The sequence below is a fragment of the Coregonus lavaretus genome (genome assembly GCF_964263955.1).
Source record: "Coregonus lavaretus genome assembly, chromosome: 5".
NCBI classification, from domain to species: Eukaryota; Metazoa; Chordata; class Actinopteri; order Salmoniformes; family Salmonidae; genus Coregonus; species Coregonus lavaretus.
This window is the reverse complement of record NC_139992.1, coordinates 20,485,037-20,511,020: the sequence shown is the minus strand read 5'-3', so window position 1 is coordinate 20,511,020 and position 25,984 is coordinate 20,485,037. Positions and strand designations below refer to the sequence as shown.

Here is a 25,984-nt window from a genome sequence, read left to right as displayed (position 1 = left end):
ATTTTACAGAATAATGTCAATGCTGGATTTCCAACACAACTCTAATCAAAGCAAGTCATTCACAAAAACTCTAATGTGCAATTATCAATTACATCAATTCATCAGTATGTTGCCAAGTTCCTGCGAAATGGTCACAACATGAAATATTCTATGTAGACACAATGTATCAATTATATCCTGTAAGGGAAAGTAGGTTTTGTGGATAAGAACAGCACTGGCCTTGATTGGACTGGGTTGTTGTCAGCTGATGTCAGCACCTCCTCTCTCTCTCTCTCTGTCTCCTCCTTCTCGTCTCTCATATGACAGAAAGACAAAAGAACAAACAAGAATTTAGTTTTTTTTTTTTTCCACATTCACGCTAAGAAATAAGCAAACAGCTTAACTCAGGAATATTATAAATAGCTCAATAACATTTTATTTTATTTATTTATTTTATTATTATTATTTTTAATCCGTCAATATATCTCTCATTCACCAACTCAACCGATTATCAACCAAACAGTTTTACAGTCAAGCAACAGTTAATTCAACAGAACATTTCACTTGTGTGCAAGATTCCCCCTCCCTTTTCTTTTTGTCTGCTCTGAGACTGCCTCTCCCAGCAGTTCAGTGCAGGGGAGTGGCACATCTGTTGTACGTAACTCTAAACTCATAAAATCCTACGCGTGCGCAGTTCAGTCACCCATGCGATTTCAGAGTGAAAGGAACTACAGAGTAGACAGACCCGCTGTCGCTCCGTTCTCTCCTCCCATAGACAAACAATAATACTTTACAGAACTCACAAACGAACACGGAACACAAAGAACATAGAACACAAATCCCACTTCCAAGTTTGTTATCTTCACTTATCCTAATCTGCAGATTTATAGTTATGTTGTTATCAATTACAAAACATCTCTATACACTCTTAAAAAGTCCTCCCTGTAGGCTCATGATTAGTAAGTAAACGTTCTCTTTTTCTAGAGACTCATAAGATTTTTAAACTTATTGTCCTTCCAGGGGGCTCATAGTTTATATAGTTTAAGAATTATAAACGTTCTCACAAACAGAGACTCATAAGATGTTTAACCTTAACTTCGTTGTAGGGGCTTAACTTTTTTTCTAGGGGCTTAACTTCTTATGAAAACATCCCTGTTCTCAACCAAAACATATATATATATATGTATAAATCTCTAACATAGATCTTATTTTAACATGAGTCGACACACAGCTGGAACTCATCAGGCACGCAGCCACTCTCTCTCTGTTTCACACAAACACACCCACACCCACACCCGCAGGCTCCGTTTTCTCAAACACACAGGATCCGTTTATACAAAGCATGCTTATCGCCGTTCCTATTTTCTTTTATATTCCTTTTGCTAAATTTCTGCTACCTTCAGGTTGTAGACATTCAAAAGAGAGGATTACTTCAGACAAATACTTCGTCAAATAGATTCTGATCGGTAAACATACAATTGAACATATTTCCTTCCAACCTGCAGTTCCCAGAACTGACTTGAGAGTTAATCTAATAACTATCAAGATTTATGGCCCATCATATTGATCGCCTTGTGTTTCAAGGGCTTCCTTAAATTAACGGCGTCCTAAAAGTATACTGTCTTTTATTCCTTCATGCCTTATTTCTTCATAATTTTCCTGGACACTCCTTTTCCTTTTATTAAAGCTAAATATATGTGTGCCCTATTGGTGTGCCCTATAGACACTCCCCACTTTTTGCGTTGTTCTCAACGCAAACTAATTTTGAAAATTTAGAACGGAATTCCTATCACACAGCAAAAAAAACAAAAAAACGCACACACAGATTCTTTGACGGTACATCCCCCCTGCGCACACACTCTGGACTCACAAAACGGCCAGCGCCCAATATTAGTGAATAAGCTCACCTTATCTGCCGGCTTCTTGAGCGGGAGTCGCTTTGTAGCCCAGGAATGGAATGCAGAGAAAAGATGTATCACGACCCAAAAAAATAAAACAACCTCGTCGCCATTATGTGGTGGTCGAAAACAAGCCTTTGCTGATAATGCCGTGATGATAAGAAGTCCGCCGACACTGTACTTTGTTTATAAAGGTTTATTATAACAAAGAGTTTCAGCGTCAGATTTACAGATACCTGCAGATATCTGAAGAACAGCAAGAGCCAATTCTGTAATTCGCTATTCTCCCTTCTTTCTTCAAGACATGGTATTTATATCATATATGACATAGTATGGCGTGATTTTAATACCCAATCCCTGGCCTTTTCCACACATCTTCCCATATCCTTTTTTCCAGGAACTTAGTGATGATTTCCAGATGTTTCAGCAAGCAGAGCCAAGTTTCCTCTATTCCAAGAAACCTCTGTAGCAATGCTTTTCCAAATACTTTAGCAAAGTAGAGTAAAGTTCATATGTTACACCATTTGCAACATCAGCAAAATCCTAGACTCTAAGACACTACACTAACTCCTTCATGTGCGTGGTGTGTCCAAGCAGCAGACTAATGAAGATCAGTAGTCTATATGAAAATCATTCCTACATGTCTCGTCCTGGCCCTAAAGCTGATCTTGGTACAGGTCATCTGAGTAGAGATATGTATTCATTACATTACATATTTACAGTTCCTCTTGTTGTCCTGCTGCTGATGCACTCTTGTTTGTATTTGATTAAATTGATATGAGGTGACTGAAAGACAGGATGTGTCTCTTTTTCATGTGAATTCCTGTGCTTATGTTTCCATGTAGAGATTCAGCTGGGGGTGTTCAGCTCATCAGTTCTCCCCATTGATCAATCTCTCTATTAAAACAAGCTTAGCTTTATCCATTTTCACTATCAGAGAAAATATGAAAAGTTATCGAATAGAGATGAAGCAAGGTTTATTCAAACAACAATCACAATTACAAAAGATGATAATGGTCAACCCTTAAGTGAAAAGCACATTGAAGATGAGCAGTTCCATTCTAGCCTTACGTGTAATATAGAACAAATTTGACCTCTAGACAAGTTCAGCAAGCTCATATATTTTACCCTACATCCAAGAACAAAAGAAAGCACACATCTTAACTCTCCAATTCTAAGACTGATCTATAATAACATGTAATAATATTTAAAGGTTATCAGAATGAGAAATTAATGGTTATAAACTGAGGAACTGACTTCTGTGAACTGACAGCTGGTTTGGCCCCATTGTACTGTTGTTGCACAGCAGTCTTTCTGTTGCACTATTTCCTAGTAGTTTACTGGGCTCTTCTGGTTAATGATGAGACTGGAGAAAGGTGTGGCTGCTGATCTGGACCATTGACCATTCTCTGGCGCATCCTTTAGAACTCTGAGCCAGGGCTTTTGCCAGTTGTACCTGTGTTGACTTTGGGCAGAGTTTTATTGTCTTTAGAGTTGCTAACTGCTCCCATTTTGAGTTTGGGCGTGGTCGTCTTGTCTTGCTTGAGTGTCATGCGCTCCATATCAGGGATACTGCCAACCCTACCTGATTTGAGTTTGGGAGTGGATCTGACCCGCTCCTTGAACACAATCGCTTTGCGTTCCTCACAGGCTTTCCTATAGTTAAAGTAGTGACCTAAGCCATTGCTGACACTCTCTATGACACCCTGTGCTATGGCTCTGAAGTTACAAGACTGCCCTTCCTTCTCCTCGCGCTTGGCCTCCTCCTTCTCTCTCAGGCTCTGTATCTCCTCCTTCTTGGCTGCCTCTTTCTCTGTGAAGCCCTTAGCCATCAGCTTTTCCTGCTCATGGAGCTTGCTATCTATCGCTCTCTGGTGGGTTGGAGGGAGAGGTTTTTTTGGGGCGGGGGGGGGGGGGGGGGGGCGTCTTGGATGGTTGAGGGGCAGCTGTCGGGGGATCTTGGAGGGTTGTTGGCCTGGCGGTTGGGAGCTTGGGCCGGTGGCCGATAGGTCGCTGGTTCGGGTCCCCATTTTGACTTGGTGGGAGATCTGTCGACGTGCCCTTGGGCAGGGCGTTGACCCTGGTTGATTTCGTGGGTCACTGTGGATGGGAGTCTGTTAGATGACTGAATGTAATGTAAATGTTGAGTGGCTTCACTGCAGGTAGATTGTATGTTTTAATATTCAATAAAATAAATAACAAAAATAACAAAAAGAGGAGCGTCAGGCCACGAAGGCATAAATGGGGTTTTCCAGATGCGAGTCAGTAACAGACTACTACTACTTACATAAACACTAACAGATTCAAAGTGGATTCAAAACAATGTATTTATTTATAAACTCATATGCATTTTATATACAACTTCAGAGATTGGTTATGTTTTCAAATGAAATAATATCCATATGAATTATATTTTGCTTCAATAGACAACGTTCTCAAAGAATATAAGACATAAATAGTATACTGATCAAAAATATATACGCAACATGTAAAGTGTTGGTCCCATATTTCATGAGCTGAATTAAAAGATCCCAGAAATTTTCCACACGCACAAAAAGCTTATTTCTCTCAAATTGTGTGCACAAATTTGTTTACTTCCCTGTTAGTGAGCATTTCTTCTTTGCCAAGATAGTCCATCCACCTGACAGGTGTGGCATATCAAGAAGCTGATTAAACAGCCTGATCATTACAGAGATGCACCTTGTGCAGGGGACAATAAAAGGCCACTCTAAAATGTGCAGTTTTGTCACACAACACAATGCCACAGATGTCTCAAGTTTTGAGGGAGCGTGCAATTGGCATGCTGACTGCAGGAATGTCCACCAGAGCTGTTGCCAGATACAGTGGGGAGAACAAGTATTTGATACACTGCCGATTTTGCAGGTTTTCCTACTTACAAAGTATGTAGAGGTCTGTAATTTTTATCATAGGTAAACTTCAACTGTGAGAGACGGAATCTAAAACAAAAATCCAGAAAATCACATTGTATGATTTTTAAGTAATTAATTTGCATTTTATTGCATGACATAAGTATTTGATACATCAGAAAAGCAGAACTTAATATTTGGTACATAAACCTTTGTTTGCAATTACAGAGATCATACGTTTCCTGTAGGTCTTGACCAGGTTTGCACACACTGCAGCAGGGATTTTGGCCCACTCCTCCATACAGACCTTCTCCAGATCCTTCAGGTTTCGGGGCTGTCAATGGGCAATACGGACTTTCAGCTCCCTCCAAAGATTTTCTATTGGGTTCAGATCTGGAGACTGGCTAGGCCACTCCAGGACCTTGAGATGCTTCTTACGGAGCCACTCCTTAATTGCCCTGGCTGTGTGTTTCAGGTCGTTGTCATGCTGGAAGACCAGCCACGACCCATCTTCAATGCTCTTACTGAGGGAAGGAGGTTGTTGGCCAAGATCTCGCGATACATGGCCCCATCCATCCTCCCCTCAATACGGTTCAGTCGTCCTGTCCCCTTTACAGAAAAGCATCCCCAAAGAATGATGTTTCTAACTCCATGCTTCAAGGTTGGGATTGTGTTCTTGGGGTTGTACTCATCCTTCTTCTTCCTTCAAACACGGCGAGTGGAGTTTACACCAAAAAGCTATATTTTTGTCTCATCAGATCACATGACCTTCTCCCATTCCTCCTCTGGATCATCCAGGTGGTCATTGGCAAACTTCAGAAGGCCTGGACATGCGCTGGCTTGAGCAGGGGGACCTTGCGTGCGCTGCAGGATTTTAATCCATGACGGCGTAATGTGTTACTAATGGTTTTCTTTGAGACTGTGGTCCCAGCTCTCTTCAGGTCATTGACCAGGTCCTGCCGTGTAGTTCTGGGCTGATCCCTCACCTTCCTCATGATCATTGATGCCCCACGAGGTGAGATCTTGCATGGAGCCCCAGACCGAGGGTGATTGACCGTCATCTTGAACTTCTTCCATTTTCTAATAATTGCGCCAACAGTTGTTGCCTTCTCACCAAGCTGCTTGCCTATTGTCCTGTAGCACATCCCAGCCTTGTGCAGGTCTACAATTTTATCCCGGGTGTCCTTACACAGCTCTCTGGTCTTGGCCATTGTGGAGAGGTTGGAGTCTGTTTGATTGAGTGTGTGGACAGGTGTCTTTTATACAGGTAATGAGTTCAAACAGGTGCAGTTAATACAGGTAATGAGTGGAGAACAGGAGGGCTTCTTAAAGAAAAACTAACAGGTCTGTGAGAGCTGGAATTCTTACTGGTTGGTAGGTGATCAAATACTTATGTCATGCAATAAAATGCAAATTAATTACTTAAAAATCATACAATGTGATTTTCTGGATTTTTGTTTTAAATTCTGTCTCTCACAGTTGAAGTTTACCTATGATAAAAATTACAGACCTCTACATGCTTTGTAAGTAGGAAAACCTGTAAAATCGGCAGTGTATCAAATACTTGTTCTCCCCAATGTAACTAAATGTTAATTTCTCTACCATAAGCCGCCTCAAACGTCGTTTTAGAGAATTTGGCAGTACGTCTAATTGGCCTCAACACTGCAGACCATGTGTAACCACACCAGCCCAGGACCTCCACATCTGGCTTCTTCACCTGTGGGATCGTCTAAGACCAGCCACCCGGACAGCTGATGAAACTGTGGGTTTGCACAACAGAATAATTTCTTCACAAACTGTCTCAGGGAAGCTCATCTGCGTGCTCGTCGTCCTCAACAGGGTCTTGACCTGACTCCAGTTTGGCGTCGTAACCTACTTCAGTGAGCAAATGTTCACCTTCGATGGCCACTGGCACGCTGGAGAAGTGTGCTCTTCATGGATGAATCCCAGTTTCAACTGTACAGGGAGACAGCATGTATGGTGTCGTGTCGGCGAGCAGTTTGCTGATGTCAACGTTGTGAACAGAGTGCCCCATGGTGGCGGTGGGGTTATGGTATGGGCCGGCATAAGCTACTGACAATTTGAATGCACAGAGATACTGTTACGAGATCCTGAGGACCATTTTCGTGCCATTAATCCGCCGCCATCACCTCATGTTTCAGCATGATAATGCACAACCCCATGTCGCAAGGATCTGTACACATTTCTTGGAAGCTGAAAATGTCCCTGTTCTTCCATGGCCTGCGTACTCACCAGACATGTCACCCATTGAGCATGTTTGGGATGCTCTGGATCAACGTGTACGACAGCTTGTTCCAGTTCCCGCCAATATACAGCAACTTCGCACAGCCATTGAAGAGGAGTGGGACAACATTCCACAGGCCACACTCAACGGCCTGATCAACTCTATGCAAAGGAGATGTGTAAGGCTGCATCAGGCAAATGGTGGTCCCACTCACCAGACATGTCACCCATTGAGCATGTTTGGGATGCTCTGGATCGACGTGTACGACAGCTTGTTCCAGTTCCCGCCAATATACAGCAACTTCGCACAGCCATTGAAGAGGAGTGGGACAACATTCCACAGGCCACACTCAACGGCCTGATCAACTCTATGCAAAGGAGATGTGTAAGGCTGCATCAGGCAAATGGTGGTCACACAAGATACTGACTGGTTTTCTGATCCATGCCCCTACCTTTTTTTTAAGGTATCTGTGACCAACAGATGCATATCTGTATTCCCAGTCATGGTAAATCCATCTCCGCCTGTTTCTCTTCAGCAGCCTTCTTCTCCTGCTCCAGCACAGCTGATCTCTCCTTCTCCTCTGCAAGGTCCAAAGGAAGAGTTGAGGTAGGAAAATACTCTAGCTTCTAGACTACTCATGTTCTCTCTCATATGGAGGCAACAGACAGCCCCTGATCTTTTCCAAGTTCTGGAGTAGGCCATAAGTTTTAGGTTAAACTTTAGCCCGCATACGTACTCTTTCAAACATCCCAGATCTATGTTGACTTAGTGCATGTGCAAGATTATCACCAATTTATTGTGAGAAGTCACTCCAACCAAAAACCTGAATTCAACCAGAAAATAACATCCCATGCTATATTTTGGACTTACTGTGGATCTTTTTCTCATTTTCGGTCAGTTTGTTGTCAGCTTGCAGAATGGAACTCTTCTCTAGACTCTTCTCCCTCAGGAATTGCTCCAGAATATCCCCAGCCTGCAGAAAACACCCCCAAAGGCTACATGTTTTATCATTGTTTGATGTTTCTGGTATGATGTTGTAGAATGCCTAAAAATACATGATGGAAGCTACTGTAAATCATAACATAACAGTAACATTAGAGGTTGATAGAAAGAACAGCAAGTCATCTACGACATTGAAACTGAGTGGATCGGCCTGAAAGATGAGAACAGCTCCAGTGTTCAATATGGATTTTTTGATGTATGTTTCAGCCCTAGCAAGGATTCAGTTCGAAGCTCTTACCCCAACTTTTTTGGGCTCGGCCCGGTACTGTGCCACCATGTTGTCATGGTGATTGCAGTAAAGCTCATATCCTCCAGGTGTGGCGTAAATCCCCTCCTTAATCTTCTGGGCCATCGGAGTAGACCGTTTCTCCAGAAGGGCCGCACACTTCTTCTCTGAGGCATCCTCGTTCTGGATGAGAAGGTCAGCGTAGTGCTTTGCAATGGCCAACTGTAAGAGTTGAGACTTTTTTAGGGAAGCACTTGTAAAAAGTGGTCCTTGACAGAGTTAAGAACTAAGTCAGTGTTTGTCCCAGGCACAGATCTCAAATGATGACGCTTACCGCTAACGCTTTCAAGAAATCCCAATTTTTGTCTTTGAAAGATCGGTTCATGAACGCCTGTATGGCCTGGTGGTCTGAGCGGAGGTGATGAGTTGAAATCTGACCCATGTCCACTGGGAATAAGGCCTTTATCACCTCCATGCCCCTCTGGTACACCGCCAGGCCCTCATCCACAGCAGCCTGGTTCTCAATTTGAGCCATGGCCAGCACCGCATTCTCCAGACAGGGCACAGAGCCTTTGGCTATGGTCTCCACATAGGTGTTAACCAAGTGGCCAAGCACTGCAATCAGTTAGAGGCGGGAAGAAAAATATAAGTGTATACATTTGGTGGGACAATAACATAGGCTACATTCAATGCATCTGTGCAGAATCTGCAGATATTTGACTTACTTCTTCCGGTAACTTTGTGGCCCCCTTTCACAGTTTTTGTACAGCTCTCCTGGGAAATGAAACGGCAGAAAGTATCTGCAACCGTTCGGAAGCTTCCACAGAGGTCAGCCTCATCCATGGAATCCAGGTGGGGCATGTTGGCAGGAGTTGTAGGGGTGGGGAATACAAAGCACTTGCGCGAGGGGAAGTAGTTCCGGATGCACTCTCGTGGGAGGTTGTACATCAGGTTCTTTCTACCCCCACCTGAATGATAGTCAGCATTCACCATTATAGCAGACATTACAACATTTTTAGGGCTGGTTTCCCAGATACAGATTAGGACTTGTACTGGGCTGGACAAAAAAGTGTGTTCAATGGAGAATCTCGTCTGGGAGGCCTAATCTGTGGCTGGGAGGCAGGCCCTTAAAGTTCACCATCCAAACACACAATCATTAACAGACAAGCATATCAAGAGATATGCTTCAATTAACATAATGTAGAATACTTTATGACCAATAAACAAACCGGATAAAATAATGTCATTAACTTTATTAGTCTGTTTGATTATGAGTGTAATCCGACAATACATTTTCATAGGAATTATTTAATAATAGGTCATTTAGACACAGTCAGAGCCAATATCAATCATCTTGTTTTTCAACCCCTATGTTCTTTGTGAGATAATGTTTATTCCAACTGTATAACTGTTCATGGTGCACTATTCTATGGAGAGACATTGTGCACAGTTGATCATTGGGGTGGTGGCTAGTGCTAATGTCACCTTTTCTGAGTTCCAGGGAATGCTCCAGATACCCATCTTCAGTGACGTTTCTGCCATCGATCTCGAGTAGTAGAGTGAAATCTCTGATTGCCCACACAAAATTAGGAAAGAACTGCGCAAACTGGGCGTCCCCTCCTTCCTCCTCATTGTGAGAGGATGAAGCTGCACTGGAAGAATTCACCTTGATCCGCTCTGTCAGCTCACTCACATATCTATAGGGCCGGTTGAGGATTGACTGATGAAAGCTACAAAAGGTCTAAACAAAACAATGTGTGTCAGCATTGCCTGCTACAGTTGTACAAGGACTTGCTGTACAACAGTTATAGCAAAGAAGTTTCCGTTTCTTTTTGAATGGACTGTGTCCACATGCACTGAGTGACCCCTAAGGGAATGGATCCAACAAAGTACAGTGTGTTCCAACATTCTGCAAACACGTAATTAACGCTGTCAGTAACACAATGTATTGCTCTGGGTCTATAAGGACATATTGCTCAGCGTCAAATAAATATACAAACATACAGCACTTTCACTTTCAATATGAGAGGGACTTCCAAATTTCTGCCCTGCTAGAGCTGCTCAGGTGAACTGTAAGTGTTGTTATTATGAAGTGGAAACGTCTAGGAGCAACAACACAGTGTGGTTAAGGTTAGGTTTAAAATCACATTTTAAGAAGTGAAATTATAAAAAATAGGCGAGGATTAGGACTTTGTGGCTGTGGTAACTAGTGGCACCCATTTGGCTGCAGATACAGAAAGTGAAAGTTGCCACTAATATTATTTTTCTTCACTTATTTTCACCAGTCAAAGGGATGGAACTTTTTAATGAATCAACAAAATGTTAAATTGTGTGAATGGCGTTATTGAGGCAATTATCGGGCTATTGTTCTAGGTAGGAATAGTGCTGCGTTCAAGTGCTAGTTGGAACTAGGAAACTCGGAAATGTTCGACTTGCTAACGTGTTGGTTATACATATTCCGCGTTCAACCCGTTAGTAAGTCGAACATTTCTGAGTTCCTAGTACCTACCAGCACTTGAACGCGCCATACGTGTTGGTTATACATATTCCGCGTTCAACCCGTTAGTAAGTCGAACATTTCTGAGTTCCTAGTACCTACCAGCACTTGAATGCGGCATAGGTCAGATCACGGATCACTGCAGCAGAGCAGGGACTGTTTGTAATAAACGTCGTGCTTTCCCGGAAGCTCAATTTTAAACATAAGAGAAACACTTTCAGTTTCAATATAATCGCGGATCTGTTTTGCCTTCCAACGCAGACCACAGACTGAACAACAACTGCACTGTACAGCGTTGCGGAGGTAAGCCTAAACTCTCTTGCACGGCTGAATTTGAGCTTTTTTACTATATGATACATACGTATTGATGTGCATGTTGTACTGTAGGCTGGTGAAAGAATATTTTTTCCAACAAAACATTTGCCTTTAAGTAATTGATTGGATAACCACGCGTCTGCGTGCAAGCACATTCAGAGCTATTCATGGGGTAGCCTCTACGAATCCGACAGTGGAAGACTCCTCTCTCGTCACTCTCATGTATGCTCACTTTTTGTGAACAGTTCCATCACAAGTCAGACTGTTGAATTAACTTCATTTGAACGTACTTTACCTGTTGTCTGCTGGTTTTGTCCTTATGTAGGAGGTAATCTGAGAGAATATCCACAGGGACGTTTTATTAGCCTGATTTCAGTACGCTGGTCTGTAGGCCTATATGGTTGATATCTGTTTTTATTTTCAATACTGATGCAATTCGCACATGACAAAAACGTGTACAATATGGCCGAGCCTAACCGAACCACAGCTGATTAAGAGGAAACATGCTTCGGTCGTCTATTCTCCTGAGTGGCGCAGTGGTCTAAGGCACTGCATCACAGTGCTAACTGTGCCACTCCACTAGAGATCCTGGTTCGAATCCAGGCTCTGTCGCAGCCGGCCTCGACCGGGAGACTCATGGGCGGCGCACAATTGCCCAGCGTCGTCCAGGGTAGGGGAGGGAATGGCCGGTAGGGATGTAGCTCAGTTGATAGAGCATGGCGTTTGCAACGCCAGGGTTGTGGGTTCGATTCCCACGGGGGTATAAAAACTAAATAAAAAATAAATATGTATTCACTAAACTGTAAGTCACTCTGGATAAGAGCGTCTGCTAAATGATTAAAATGTAAATGTCTACCTTCGGTTACATTCGGCTACTGTTGAGTTGGTGTGCTTCATCTACAAGTGAGGCGCAGGTGGGGCACCTGTTTTCAGCCCCACCTGTTTAGGAAACAAACACAAATATATGTATATACACTACCAGTCAAACGTTTTGGACACACCTAGTCATTCAAGGGTTTTTCTTTATTTTTACTATTTTCTACATTGTAGAATAAAAGTGAAGACATCACAACTATGAAATACCACATATGGAATCATGTAGTAACCCAAAAAGTGTTAAACAAATCAAAATATATTTTCTATTTGAGATTTTTCAAATAGCCACCCTTTGCCTTGATGACAGCTTTGCACACTCTTGGCATTCTCTCAACCAACTTCATGAGGTAGTCACCTGGAATGCATTTCAATTAACAGGTGGGCCTTCTTAAAAGTTAATTTCTGGAATTTCTTTCCTTCTTAATGAGTTTGAGCCAATCAGTTGTGTTGTGGCAAGTTATACAGAAGAAAGCCGTATTTGGTAAAAGACCAAGTCCATATTATGGCAAGAACAGCTCAAATAAGCAAAGAGAAACGACAGTCCATCATTACTTTAAGACATGAAGGTCAAAACGGAAAATGTCAAGAACTTTGAAAGTTTCTTCAAGTGCAATCGCAAAAACCATCAAGCGCTATGATGAAACTGGCTCTCATGAGGACCGCCACAGGAATGGAAGACCCAGAGTTACCTCTGCTGCAGAGGATAAGTTCATTAGAGTTACCAGCCTCAGAAATTGCAGCCCAAATAAAAGCTTCACAGAGTTCAAGTCACAGACACATCTCAACATCAACTGTTCAGAGGGGATTGTGTAAATCAGGCCTAAATCCCCCGACCTCAACCCAATTGAGATGGTTTGGGATGAGTCGGATAGCAGAATGAAGGAAAAGCAGCCAACAAGTGCTCAGCATATGTGGGAACTCCTTCAAGACTGTTGGAAAAGCATTCCAGGTGAAGCTGGTTGAGAGAATGCCAAGAGTGTGCAAAGCTGTCATCAAGGCAAAAGGGTGGTTATTTGAAGAATCTCAAATATATTTTGATTTGTTTAACACTTTTTTGGTTACTACATATGTGTTATTTCATAGTTTTGATGTCTTCACTATTATTCTACAATGAAGAAAATAGTAAAAATAAAGAAAAACCCTTGAATTAGTAGGTGTGTCCAAACTTTTGACTGGTACTGTATACAGTTGAACTCGGAAGTTTACATACACCTTAGACAAATACATTTTAAACTCAGTTTTTCACAATTCCTGACATTTAATCATAGTAAATATTCCTATTGTCTTAGGTCACTTAGGATCACCACTTTATTTTAAGAATGTGAAATGTCAGAATAATAGTAGAGAGAATGATTTATTTAAGCTTTTATTTCTTTCATCACATTCCCAGTGGGTCAGAAGTTTACATACACTCAATTAGTATTTGGTAGCATTGCCTTTAAATTGTTTAACTTGGGTCAATCGTTTCGGGTAGCCTTCCACAAGCTTCCCACAATAAGTTGGGTGAAGTTTGGCCCATTCCTCCTGACAGAGCTGGTGTAACTGAGTCAGGTTTGTTGGCCTCCTTGCTCGCACACGCTTTTTCAGGTCTTCCCACATATTTTCTATAGGATTGAGGTCAGGGCTTTGTGATGGCCACTCCAATACCTTGACTTTGTTGTCCTTAAGCCATTTTGCCACAACTTTGGAAGTATGCTTGGGGTCATTGTCCATTTGGAAAACCCATTTGCGACTAAGCTTTAACTTCCTGACTGATGTCTTGAGATGTTGCTTCAATATATCCACATCATTTTCCTTCCTCACCGTGCTTCACGGTTGGGATGGTGTTCTTCGGCTTGCAAGCCTGCCCCTTTTTCCTCCAAACATAACGATGGTCATTATGGCCAAACAGTTCTATTTTTGTTTCATCAGACCAGAGGACATTTCTCCAAAAAGTACAATCTTTGTCCCCATGTGCAGTTGCAAACCGTAGTCTGGCTTTTTTATGGCGGTTTTGGAGCAGTGGCTTCTTCCTTGCTCAGCGGACTTTCAGGTTATGTCGATATAGAACTTGTTTTACTGTGGATATAGATAATTTTGTACCTGTTTCCTCCATCATCTTCACAAGGTCCTTTGCTGTTGTTCTGGGATTGATTTGCACCAAAGTACATTAATCTCTAGGAGACAGAACGTGTCTCCTTCCTGAGCGGTATGACGGCTGCATGGTCCCATGGTGTTTATACTTGCGTACTATTGTTCATACAGATGACGTGGTACCTTCAGGCGTTTGGAAATTGCTCCCAAGGATGAACCCGACTTGTGGAGGTCTACCATTTTTTTTCTGAGGTCGGCTGATTTCTTTTGATTTTCCCATGATATCAAGCAAAGAGGCACTGAGTTTGAAGGTAGGCCTTGAAATACATCCACAGGTACACCTCCAATTGACTCAAATTATGTCAATTAGTCTATCAGAAGCTTCTAAAGCCATGACATCATTTTCTGGAGTTTTCCAAGCCGTTAAAGGCACAGTTAACTGAGTGTATGTAAACTTCTGACCCACTGGAATTTTGATACAGTGAATTATAAGTGAAATAATCTGTCTGTAAACAATTGTTGGAAAAATTACTTGTGTCATGCACAAAGTAGATGTCCTAACCGACTTGCCAAAACTATAGTTTGTTAACGAGAAACTTGTAGAGTGGTTGAAAAACAAATTTTATTGACTCCAACCTAAGTATATGTAAACTTCCGACTTCAACTGTATATATATATATATATATATATATATATGCCTGTTTTGCATGTTATTTTGGCATTATGACGTGTCACATATCAGTTTGCAAATAATGTTTAAAAAAATTATAGAGTTATTTAATACAGCACATGCAAACATGGTCTCTTTTTTGCTTTCTTGAGTAAGGCAGCTCCAAAATGCAGGTGTTTCAACCTAGCTCAGTGCTTTCTGTGGTGGTGGGCCAGCTAGCGGAAAATTCAGATGGTAGGGGTTGGTAATGTTCTCTAGTTGTGCCGTGATTGGCTCAGTGTTCTGTCACGCATGGGGACACTATGTCATCACAAAATCTACTGGGAGAGCTCGAAAATTCAAGCTAATGTGGTCTACAGCTTATCACGGGGTACTCTACTTCAGGCGAGCAATACCTCGAGACTATCTTAATATTAGACATCGCGCACCAGCTGTTATTGACAAATAGACACACACCTCCACCCTTCGTATTACCGGACGTAGCTGTTCTGTCCTGCCGATGCAAAGAAAACCCAGCCAACTGTAAATTATCTGTGTTGTCGTTCAGCCACGACTCGGTGAAACATACGATATTATCGTTTTTAATGTCCCGTTGGTAGGATCGTCTCGAATGGAGCTCATCCAGTTTATTCTCCAGTGATTGCGCGTTGGCTAATAGAATAGATGGTAGAGGCGGGTTACCCACTTGCCAACGAATTCTCACAAGGCAACCTAATCTCCGCCCCATGTACACTACCATTCAAAAGTTTGGGGTCACTTAGAAATGTCCTTGTTTTCCATGAAAAAATTCATGAAATTAGTTTGAATAGGAAATATAGCAAAATGCATTAGGTTAGAAATAAAGATTTTTAATATAAATAATAATTGTGTCCTTCAAACTTAGCATTCGTCAAAGAATCCTACATTTGCAGCAATAACAGCCTTGCAGACCTTTGGCATTCTTGTTGTCAATTTGTTGAGGTAATCTGAAGAGATTTCACCCCATGCTTCCTGAAGCACCTCCCACAAGTTGGATTGGCTTGATGGGCACTTCTTACGTACCATATGGTCAAGTTGCTCCCACAACAGCTCAATAGGGTTGAGATCCGGTGACTGTGCTGTGCTGACTGCAAGCTTTGCAAAGCAATCCCTAGCCTGCTATCCAGTGGAGAGGGTGTGTGGTCCAAGTCTGGGTTTAAGGGTCTCTTTTCCAAATTTAAAAGGATAAACATTCACTCGCAACACACCATGGGCCAAAAAAGGTTGAATACATTGGCCATGCTGTTAATCCAGCATGACTTCTGCCGCGTTCAAAACCTCTGGAAACTCGAAACTGGAAATCTCAGACTTCAGTGAGTTCAAGACAACTGGGAACTCAGAAATAGACTGGGAAAATAAGTTTCTAACAGTGATCTAACTCGGAATCCAAGTCGGGAACTCGGGCCTCTTTCTAGAGCTACGACCAGAAGATCACTAACGTCATGATTTAACCTTGTTTTTTAAAATGAGGCTGAATGAACTGTTTCGCTGCCAGACTAGGCTCCGCTGATAGCCAGGTGTAGCAGCGGTAAGGATTCACTCCATGGTGCTGAAAAGAAAGCTTTATGTAGGCCCTAACAGTTTGTGGGCACCGGTTGGCACTTTGCTGGCATGCATCTAAAAAAAATCTTTGAGTTTGCCCCACCAAGATTTACATGCTAAAATCGCAACTGCATAGCCGGCACTGCTATCATCCTCTTTTACCACTTCACCAAATATTTTCCAAACATTATCTTTCTGTCCCTCCCATCTCTTTATTTTCAAGTCTCCTTTCGCAGCTTTTGTCTTATTGAATTAAACTTTGAACATGTCCTTTTTGCCTTCTTGTATTGACGTTAACTTTTTCTGCCCGTTCCAAAAAGCATTATTTGGCGATTGGCTGTGTAGGCTATTTGGCACACGTACAGTTAAACCCTAAAGTTTAGGCTTATGCACTAATACCAGATAGCCTAAAATAATGAAAGAAAAACTTAAATGTAGCCTAATATAAATTGCACAATAATTAAACATTTATGGATTTTTTAAAGGTATTGTCTCTTTATTCAACCCGGCCGCAACACACCCGCCCTTAAGCCACACAATATTTAGTGACCCTAAACCCGTCCGCCCCGCAATGCGTGAAGAGATTGAAAATACAAGTGACACAACCAACTGGCGCCTCAGTCGGGTAAACCTAAGTGTATGGATACCCTATCTCCACCTCCTACCGCCAAAAGGACCAACGGCATGTACAACCGGTAAAATACTATTGCGCCTTTTTTAGGGCGACTTCGGTCGGAATGATTATCCATGGATTAACCATGGTAACAGTCTGATGTTTAGACAATTCATGGATCAACATTGTATCCGTTTCTTGTAAACTAGAAAATGTGATATAACGTTAGGCTAGTCTCGTGTGGAAAGAAACCGAGAAACAATTTAAAATATGTATATTTTTAAGATTAATTTAATTATTTTGTGTCACTGTCAACCCAATCTGTTATGATAAGCCTTGATTCACGTCATATCACCAGCCCCTGTGGCACTTAAATCACTTTACATTTAATTGCAATAACAAAGTTGAGGGACTTATGATACACACACAGTGCCCTACTTAACCAAAAGTTCTTATGTGTTTCTTTGCCAGTGTTTCTATAGGACATCATCATGGCAGGCCAGATAGGATCCATGAAGGAACCAGTATGTCTGATTGAGAACGACAGTGATGGGAAGCTGCGTGTGGTCCGCAGTGCACTGGACATCCTGGACCAGATTGACCAGCATGTGGTAGTGGTGGCGGTGGTCGGGCTGTACCGCACCGGCAAGTCCTACCTCATGAACAAGTTGGCTGGGGAGAGGAAAGGTGAGCACATCCACTAAAGCATTTTTTAATCTATGGTCCGACCAAAGTTCCCCCCAAAATATAAACACAACATGTAAAGTGTTGGTCCCATGTTTCATGAGCCTAAATAAAATATACCAGAAATGGTCCATACGCACAAAAAGCTTATTTCTCTGAAATGCACAAATTTGCTTACATCCCTGTTAGTTAGCATTCCTCTTTTGCCAAGATAATCCATCCACCTGACAGGTGTGGCATATCAAGAAGCTGATTCAACCATATGATCATTACACAGGTGCACCTTGTGCTGGGGACAATAAAAGGCCACACTAAAATGTGCAGTTTTGTCACACTACACAATGCCACTGGCGTGCTGGAGAAGTGTGCACTTCACAGATGAATCACGGTTTCAACTTTATCAGGCAGATGGTGTCGTGTGTGCGAGCGGTTTGATGATGTCAACGTTGTGAACAGAGTGCCACATGGTGGCGGTGGGGTTATGGTATGGGCAGGCATAAGCTACTGACAACCAACACAATTGCATTTTATCAATGGCAATTTGAATGCACAGAGATACCATGACGAGATACTGAGGCCCATTGTTGCGCCATTCATCCGCCGCCATCACCTAGTGTCAGCATGATAATGCACAGCCCCATGTCGCAATAATCTGTACACAATTCCTGGAAGCTGAAAATGTCCCAGTTCTTCTGCATACTCACCAGACATGTCACTCATTGAGCATTTTTGGGATGCTCCGGATCGACGTGTACGACGGCGTGTTCCAGTTCCCTCCCGAGTGGCGCAGCGGTCTAAGGCACTGCATCTCAGTCGTCCGGGTTTGGCCGGTTTAGGCCGTCATTGTAAATAAGAATTTGTTCTTAACTGACTTGCCTAGTTAAATAAAGGTGAAATCAAATAAAATATATCCAGCAACTTCGCAGAGCCATTGAAGAGGAGTGGGACAACATTCCACAGGCCACAATCAACAGCCTGATCAACTCTATGCGAAGGAGATGTGTTGCGCTGCATGAGGCAAATGATGGTCACACCAGATACTGACTAGTTTTCTGATCCACGCCCCTACTTTTTTTTTGTTTTAAGGTATCTGTGTCCAACAGATGCATATCTGTATTCCCAGTCATGTGAAATCCATAGATTAGGGTGTAATTTATTTATTTAAATTGTCTGATTTCCTTATTTGAACTGGAACTCAGTTAGTTTCTCTTTCAGTTTTACACCATAAAGTACAACCAAACAGCAGAGCAAACATCAAAAAAACATTTTGTTCCGACCCCATTTGTTCAAGGTGGGTTCTGTAGATAAATGGTGGCGTATTGCACTGGCTGCTAGTTTCACTTTCAGTCTGTCAGTATGATATACAGTATAACTAGACAAAAATGTTAATCTGAAAACCAGCTGCCTTGAGTAAACAATTTACATCCAGCTGCCTCTTTACAGATTCCTTATTTTAATGTCCTAAGAACAGTTTTTATCCTCTGTCCTCAAGGTTTTGCCCTTGGAGCCACCATCCAGTCCAAAACTAAGGGCATCTGGATGTGGTGTGTGCCTCATCCTGAAAAAGGAGACCACACCCTGGTGCTGCTGGATACAGAGGGGCTGGGGGATGTGGAGAAGGTGGGAGGTCAAAGTTCACTCTCTGTCAAAAACCTTTTATGGCTCAGATTGTTTAGATGACAGATAGCATTGCTATGGGTAAAGTCCCATGTTATCTCAGTGGACTGTGTCTAGTACTGATGGCTGATGTCTTCGGCAGGTAGCTTAGTGGTTAAGAGCGTTGCGTTGCGTTGTGCCAGTAACCGAAAGGTCGCTGGTTTTAATCCCCGAGCCGACTAGGTGAAAAATGTGTCGATGTGCCCTTGAGCAAGGCACTTAACCCTAATTGCTCTGGATAAGAGCGTCTGCTAAATGACTAAAAATGTAAACTGTATATAATGTCTGACTTATAAATTAATGATATATACCCATTGATTCTGAAGAACATAACTTATATATGATGCCCCATGAGCTTAGTTCAACTGTCGTACCCCATCAGAACCCAACATATAAGCTTGTTTTACTTCAATGTTTGTAAATGTAAATAAACATCATTTTAAAAAATACTATTATGATATCATGGATGGTGAGTTATTGCATCCATAGCTCAGTCTATTAAGTTGAGTGGTTACATTTCTCCAAAACTGAGGCAGGTTGTAAGCTTTGTTAATGTTTCAATTAAGAATTCTAGCTTTGACCTTTATTTAGGTAGGGAGCCCATAAAACGGCATATGGAGTAGACATTTCGTTACTGACTTTATTCCAATCCACTCTAGTATGAACAGAGTACCAATGTGTTCCTTCTGTTGTGTCTGCAGGGTGATGAGAAGAATGACAACTGGATCTTTTCCCTGGCTGTCCTGCTCAGCAGTACTCTGGTGTACAACAGCCTGGGAACCATCGACAACAACGCCCTGGAGAAACTACAGTATCCTTCAGCAGGCCTATAAAGAAATATAGATTGATGTAGTCTAATTTGGTTCGAGGAACTCTATCGTACTCTTTGAACCAGACACCAGTTTACTGTGTAGTGTTGTATGTCTAGGTTCATTTCCTCCTCAACATCCGAGCGCTAATTGCTCAGCACTATACTGTATGTTAGTATATCTGGTTTCATTTAGTCCTCAACACCACCCTTTACAGCTATGTGACAGAACTGACAGAGCACATCAAGGTGAAGTCCAACCAGCGAGACGGGGAGGAATCTTCAGAGTACCTGCGTTACTTTCCTTCCTTTGTGTGGACAGTCAGAGATTTCACCCTGACCCTGGAGGTTGATGGAATACCCATCACAGCCAATGAGTACCTGGAGAACGCTCTTAAACTGAAAACAGGTGAAGGGAACACCAGCTAGCGCAGCTAACTTAATCTCTTAATCTAAACCATGGTTAGATTGAATTTACCAAGGTTGACAATGCCTTTATAAAAGACACGTTTGATATAAATAAATATTAAATGCATTTCTTCCACAAAAAATGTGATGGTTAATCATATTTTATTTGTTGATTGATGTACTTTTCCTTTAATTTACAAAGGTCATAGTAAGAAAGATCAGACATACAACCTGCCTCGTAGCTGCCTGCGGAACTATTTCTCTCCTCGCTGGTGCTTTGTGTTTGAGAGGCCAGCCAGCAGAGACAAAATGAGACGTATGGAGGAGCTGACCGATGCTGACCTGGAGCCCTCCTTTGTGGAGCAAGCCAAGGAGTTCTGTGACCATGTCTTCAAGGAGGCCAAGACCAAGACCCTGAAACAGGGCCTGAAAGTTACTGGCAGACGTGAGTATTAAAACACTGATATTGAGGATGGAAAGCACTTATGAAAGTAGGTAATGATTTTTAATAATCAAATCCAATTTTTTATTTGTCACACGCGGCAAATACAACAGGTGTAGACCTTACAGTGAAATTCTTACAAGCCCTTAACCAACAATGCAGTTTTAAGAAAAATAAGTGTTAAGTAAAAAATAAGAGCAGCAGTAAAATAAAATAACAGTAGGGAGGCTATACATTTACATTTACATTTTAGTCATTTAGCAGATGCTCTTATCCAGAGCGACTTACAGTTAATTAGTGCCTACATTATGTTTTTCATACTGGCCCCCCGTGGGAATCTAACCCACAACCCTGGTGTTGCAAACGCCATGCTCTACCAACTGAGCTACATCAGGGGGTACCGGTACAGTCAATGTGCGGGGGCACAGGTTAGTTGAGGTAATTGAGGTAATATGTACATGTGGGTAGAGTTAAATTGACTATGCATAGATATTAAACAGAGAGTAGCAGCAGCGTGAAAGGGGGTGGGGTGGGGGGACAATGCAAATAGTCCGGGTAGCCGTGATTAGCTGTTCAGGAGTCTTATGGCTTGGAGGTAGAAGCTGTTAAGAAGCCTTTTGGACCTAGACTTGGCGCTCCGGTACCGCTTGCCGTGCGGTAGCAGAGAGAACAGTCTATGACTAGGGTGTCTGGAGTCTTTGACAAATTTTAGGGCTGGTATAGAGGTCCTGGATGGCAGGAAGCTTGACCCCAGTGATGTACTGGGCTGTACGCACTACCCTCTGTAGTGCCTTGCGGTCGGAGGCCGAGCAGTTGCCGTACCAAGCAGTGATGCAACCAGTCAGGATGCTCTCAATGGTGCAGCTGTAGAACTTTTTGAGGATCTGAGGACCCATGCCAAATCTTTTCAGTCTCCTGAGGGGGAATAGGCTTTTTCGTGCCCTCTTCACGGCTGTCTTGGTGTGTTTGGACCATGATAGTTTGTTGGTGATGTGGACACGAAGCAACTTGAAGCTCTCAACCTGTTCCACAACCTCTCCCTCAACGTGCTCAGTCCTCTTTTTTTTCTTCCTGTAGTCCACAATCATCTCCTTTGTCTTGATCATGTTGAGGGAGAGGTTGTTATATTGGCACCACACAGCCAGGATAACAACTACACTAATAGAACTACACTACTGCTGCTAGTATAACCATTTCCTCTATTTTTACTACTACTACTACTACTACTACTACTACTACAACCACCATGACCAGTACAACTAACAACACCATTAGTACTTAAATTACTACTAATTCTAATACTTACATTACATCTATACAAGGACCACTACAGCACTACCACCATTAGTACCACAACTACCAGATATGCTGATTCCCTGCCCCCTCCTGCAGTGCTGGGGAACCTGGCAGAGACTTATGTGTCTGCCATCCGGAGTGGGCAGATCCCCTGCCTGGACAACGCTGTGTTGGCGCTGGCCCAGATTGAGAACTCCAGTGCCATCGAGAGGGCCAGGGCCCACTACCAGAAAGGCATGGCTGACTGGGTGGCCTACCCCACAGAGACCCAAGAGGAGCTGTCTGAAGTGCATGCTGTCATGGAGAAGGAGGCTGTGGCCATATTCATCAACAGCTCCTTTAAAGACGAGGACCAGAAGTACCAGTTGGAGCTCATGGTATGGGAGTGTAGATTCTATATTCAATGAGTCAATTCAATTCAATGAGTCAAGTCAATTCAGTGATGCATGTATTTAACAAGAGGAGGATAATTTGTCATTTGGGTGAGCTATCCCTTCATGCTACACTTACATGTACATTTTAGTCATTCAGCAGACGCACTTATCCAGAGCGACTTACAGAAACAATTAGGGTTAAGTGCCTTGCTCAAGGGCACATCGACAGATTTCTCACCGTTTATTACCTCAACTGAACCAAGACATTCTGGTTTGTTCTGGTACATTCTGAACCAGCCTTATCCTTTCTGTAGAAAGTGCTTCAGGAGGAGTACGAGAAGATCTGTGAGAGGAACTACAAGGAGTCCCAGAAGGCATGCAAGTCCAAAATTGAATGCATCTTTGCCCCTCTGGAGGAGCAAATAAGGGATGGCTCCTACATGACCTCTGGAGGATACAAAAAGTACTGCAATGATCTGAAACTGGCCACCAGCGAATACAGATCTGAGGGAGGCAGGGGAGTGAAGGTATGTTGGGGAGGTGATGCTTCAGCTATTTTAGGACAGTATGCAATTATCATGTTTTGTGGATGCTGTTCAAAGGAGGTATGAATGCACTGATGTGATGTTGAAAGTTAAACATTATGTGTGGTGGTTCCAGGCTGAAGAGGTACTGAAGGAGTACTTGGAAAGGAAGGCCAGCATTGGTCAGGCCATCCTGTCAGCAGACCAGTCCCTCAGTGAAGCTGAGCAGAGAGCAGAAGGTGATATACAGTCACCATGAAAATGCACACCATGACCTGGCAACAACATTCTAATGACCACCAAATGGAGGCTTACCTCTCGCTCTCTTTGATATTTCTCTCTCTCTCTCACACACACATACTCTGTCTATCTTTCTCTGCAGCGGAGAAAGCGAAAAGGGAAGCATCTGAACGGGAGAATCGCGCCATGGAAGAGCAGCTGGAAGTCCAGGAGAAGTTGAGAGTGGACCAGCAGAGGACATATGAGGAGAATGTGAACCAGCTGATGGAGAGGATGAAGAGAGACAGTAGAAATGCCATAGCAGAGCATGATAGAGTTCTGCAGGCCAGACTCAGGGTAGGAATAAAAAAAACACAAACATTGAAAAGTACACTTTAAAACTACAGTAACTGTAGGGGTAAGATTAAATGTGTATATTTGTTTTGTTTTAGTGACACTGTCTGTGATGTGTAAAAACAAACCTTGTAATTTCAGGAGCAGAACGACCTTCTCCAGCAAGGGTTTGATGACCGAGCACACCAAATGCAAAGAGAGATAGATGCCCTTAAGGGTGCGAAGGCAGAAGAGGAACAGAAAACCCCCTCATTTATGAGCACAGCTCTGGATACTGTTGGGACTGCAGCTACCTTGTTCCTTCCAGGAATAATTCCCAAAGTAGGAGGAATGGCTGTGAAATGGTTGTCAAAGTGGTTCTGATGTTGGTGCTCGAGGAGGATGATGAGCTGTTATTCTTATAGACATGTGGATTGACTGAATTGGTATTTATTGATAGTTGATTCATTGATTTAGGTTAAGCACTCAGTCAAGGTTTTTCATTTTCATAAATAATTTGCATGCCTAATCATGACGAAGTAAAGCTTTTAGAAAGCACGCTTAAAAATGGTTTTGCACAGGCTCAGTTTCGCATATCATTGGTGTTGTGTGATGATGTTTTCATCTGATTGTCAAACAAATCACTTCAAAATGTAGGCTACCTGCGCATTTCACTCCACCATGATAATGTATTTCGCTGATACTCCGTACTGGACCATATAGTCTACTGGCTACTTTCACTCCTAATTTAGATGAGTTTCTGCTTATAATCTTTGACATTTGGTAGGCCATATTATAATTTCTGAGATTTGGTAGGCCATTTGTTTGTGAACTATAGTTAGATACATGCAGCTTCTGGTCTGTCATACCTTTTTGCCCCAGAAGACCAAATAAAGTAGTGCTCACCAGAATAATGTCTTAATCGATAGAATGAATGCATTATGAATGTATTTAACACCGGTATAGTTGTCTGTTTTGTTTAGGGACCGGGGAGAAAACGCAATAACTCCAAAACAGTGGAAAGATTGGTCCTGTGCAAAATGTCCAAATGTCATCAGTTTGAGAAAATGATAAAACATGTTTCCGATAAGACTTTACTTCGTCTTCGATTGCATATTTAATGTATTTGAAATGCTGTCTTGTTGCGTAAGTGTCATAACAGCGCATTCACATTTTCTCAAGAGATGCTGAAAGAAATATTTCTCCACATCCTATTCCCAAGACAAAATGTACATTTGTATTATTATACTGCAAGAAATTGATAATTCTGCATGAGTTAATATTATATTACGCTACATGAGCGGTTATAGGCCTGCAGTCAGTGTCCATATTTCAGTTACTATTTCATTTATCCCAAATGAATTTAAATGAGAAATATTATTTTTATTCATGGGCACAGGGATACTCGGGAGCTGGATATCAAAGGTGCATGTAAACAGCTTATCCCGAATAAGACCATAAGCGAGATATGAGCTAGTATCCGGAATACTGTGCCTATGTAAACATGTGCGGTGCCTATATTATCTATTGAGTGCCTTTGTTATTGCACCAGACGTGCTAGGTTTTAGTACGTTGGGATGTTTGTAATTACCCTTGGCTTTATTTTTGTACCTGTGAGGGAACATTTTGTTGTCTGAAGAGATAGCATTGAATTGTACACAGCATCTCCTCTCACTCAATCTTGGTTCGTGCAGGTGACTGTGACCTCCTCCTCAGACCAATTGACAGTATGCCCAGAACATTGTTCTGGGATCCAAAAGGAGTATCTCAGTTTCAAGGTCTCAGCTTGGAGAGAAGACTTCTCGTCAGTCACATGCAGGAACCAACGTTGATAATGAATAATGTAAATCATGCTTATATGACTTGTGTGGCAGTATATAAGGACTGAGAGGGAATGCCCTTTTCAGAGTTTTTATCAAGCTTGATTTTAGTTTGAACCTCTCCAACCGTGATAATAAAAATGGATTAATTGAGTATGAGTCCTTAGTGGTGAATTTCCACGACAATTTACCCATTTAAAAACACTCTTCTGTTCACAGTTTGACTTAATTGACATCATTATTGAACTGAATAAATGAACTGAAGAAAGTACTTTGTTCATTTAAAATCAGCTAACCCCCATAAAATGAGTCCACACACAAAAATAGTTGACATGTATCTTTATGTACCTCCAAAATATTCTGCGGTTCAAAATGGTTGTAATCACACTATAGCCAGTTGTACCTTTTGAACATGGGCCCTTGTTAAACCCTGATGAAGACCTTTGTTGAAATGCGGTAAACTGTATACACTGCTGAATCTGAGTAAAACATGATTTCTTCGTCCAACAACCTAAACCAGGTGCCTAGAGCACATTCTAAAATGGAAGGTCCAATGTCAAATAACATTTCTGAGGTAAACTCTTGCTCAACATTACGCT

At 42.2% G+C, this 25,984-nt stretch overlaps 2 protein-coding genes across 2 annotated transcripts; one reads left to right on the top strand and one right to left on the bottom strand.

Moving 5' to 3' along the window:
• Nucleotides 1-3,227: 3,227 nt before the first annotated feature.
• On the bottom strand, nucleotides 3,228-11,387 carry LOC311128838 (guanylate-binding protein 1-like; the record flags this gene model as incomplete). Its single annotated transcript, XM_084161062.1, has 8 exons — nucleotides 3,228-3,748; nucleotides 7,511-7,569; nucleotides 7,860-7,962; nucleotides 8,230-8,439; nucleotides 8,552-8,832; nucleotides 8,943-9,185; nucleotides 9,703-9,958; nucleotides 11,325-11,387. Coding segments are annotated over 8 exons (1,665 nt in total), but the record flags the coding sequence as incomplete, so codon positions are not given.
• On the top strand, nucleotides 10,846-25,538 carry LOC311129766 (guanylate-binding protein 2-like). The gene is made up of 11 exons (XM_084162200.1): nucleotides 10,846-11,017; nucleotides 17,293-17,508; nucleotides 18,998-19,125; nucleotides 19,863-19,972; nucleotides 20,188-20,378; nucleotides 20,580-20,822; nucleotides 22,212-22,492; nucleotides 22,804-23,016; nucleotides 23,150-23,252; nucleotides 23,396-23,589; nucleotides 23,728-25,538. Exons 2-11 carry the CDS (start codon nucleotides 17,313-17,315, stop codon nucleotides 23,947-23,949), a joined length of 1,881 nt encoding a protein of 626 aa, XP_084018326.1. The 5' UTR covers nucleotides 10,846-11,017; nucleotides 17,293-17,312; the 3' UTR covers nucleotides 23,950-25,538.
• Nucleotides 25,539-25,984: the final 446 nt, after the last annotated feature.

Coding starts and splice junctions, on each gene's coding strand:
- LOC311129766 (XM_084162200.1), top strand. CDS start 17,313: ATGGCAGGCCAGATAGGATCCATGAAGGAACCAGTATGTCTGATTGAG. Junction 23,017..23,149: donor AGGGAGGCAGGGGAGTGAAG/GTATGTTGGGGA, acceptor TGGTGGTTCCAG/GCTGAAGAGGTACTGAAGGA. Junction 23,590..23,727: donor TTCTGCAGGCCAGACTCAGG/GTAGGAATAAAA, acceptor TTGTAATTTCAG/GAGCAGAACGACCTTCTCCA.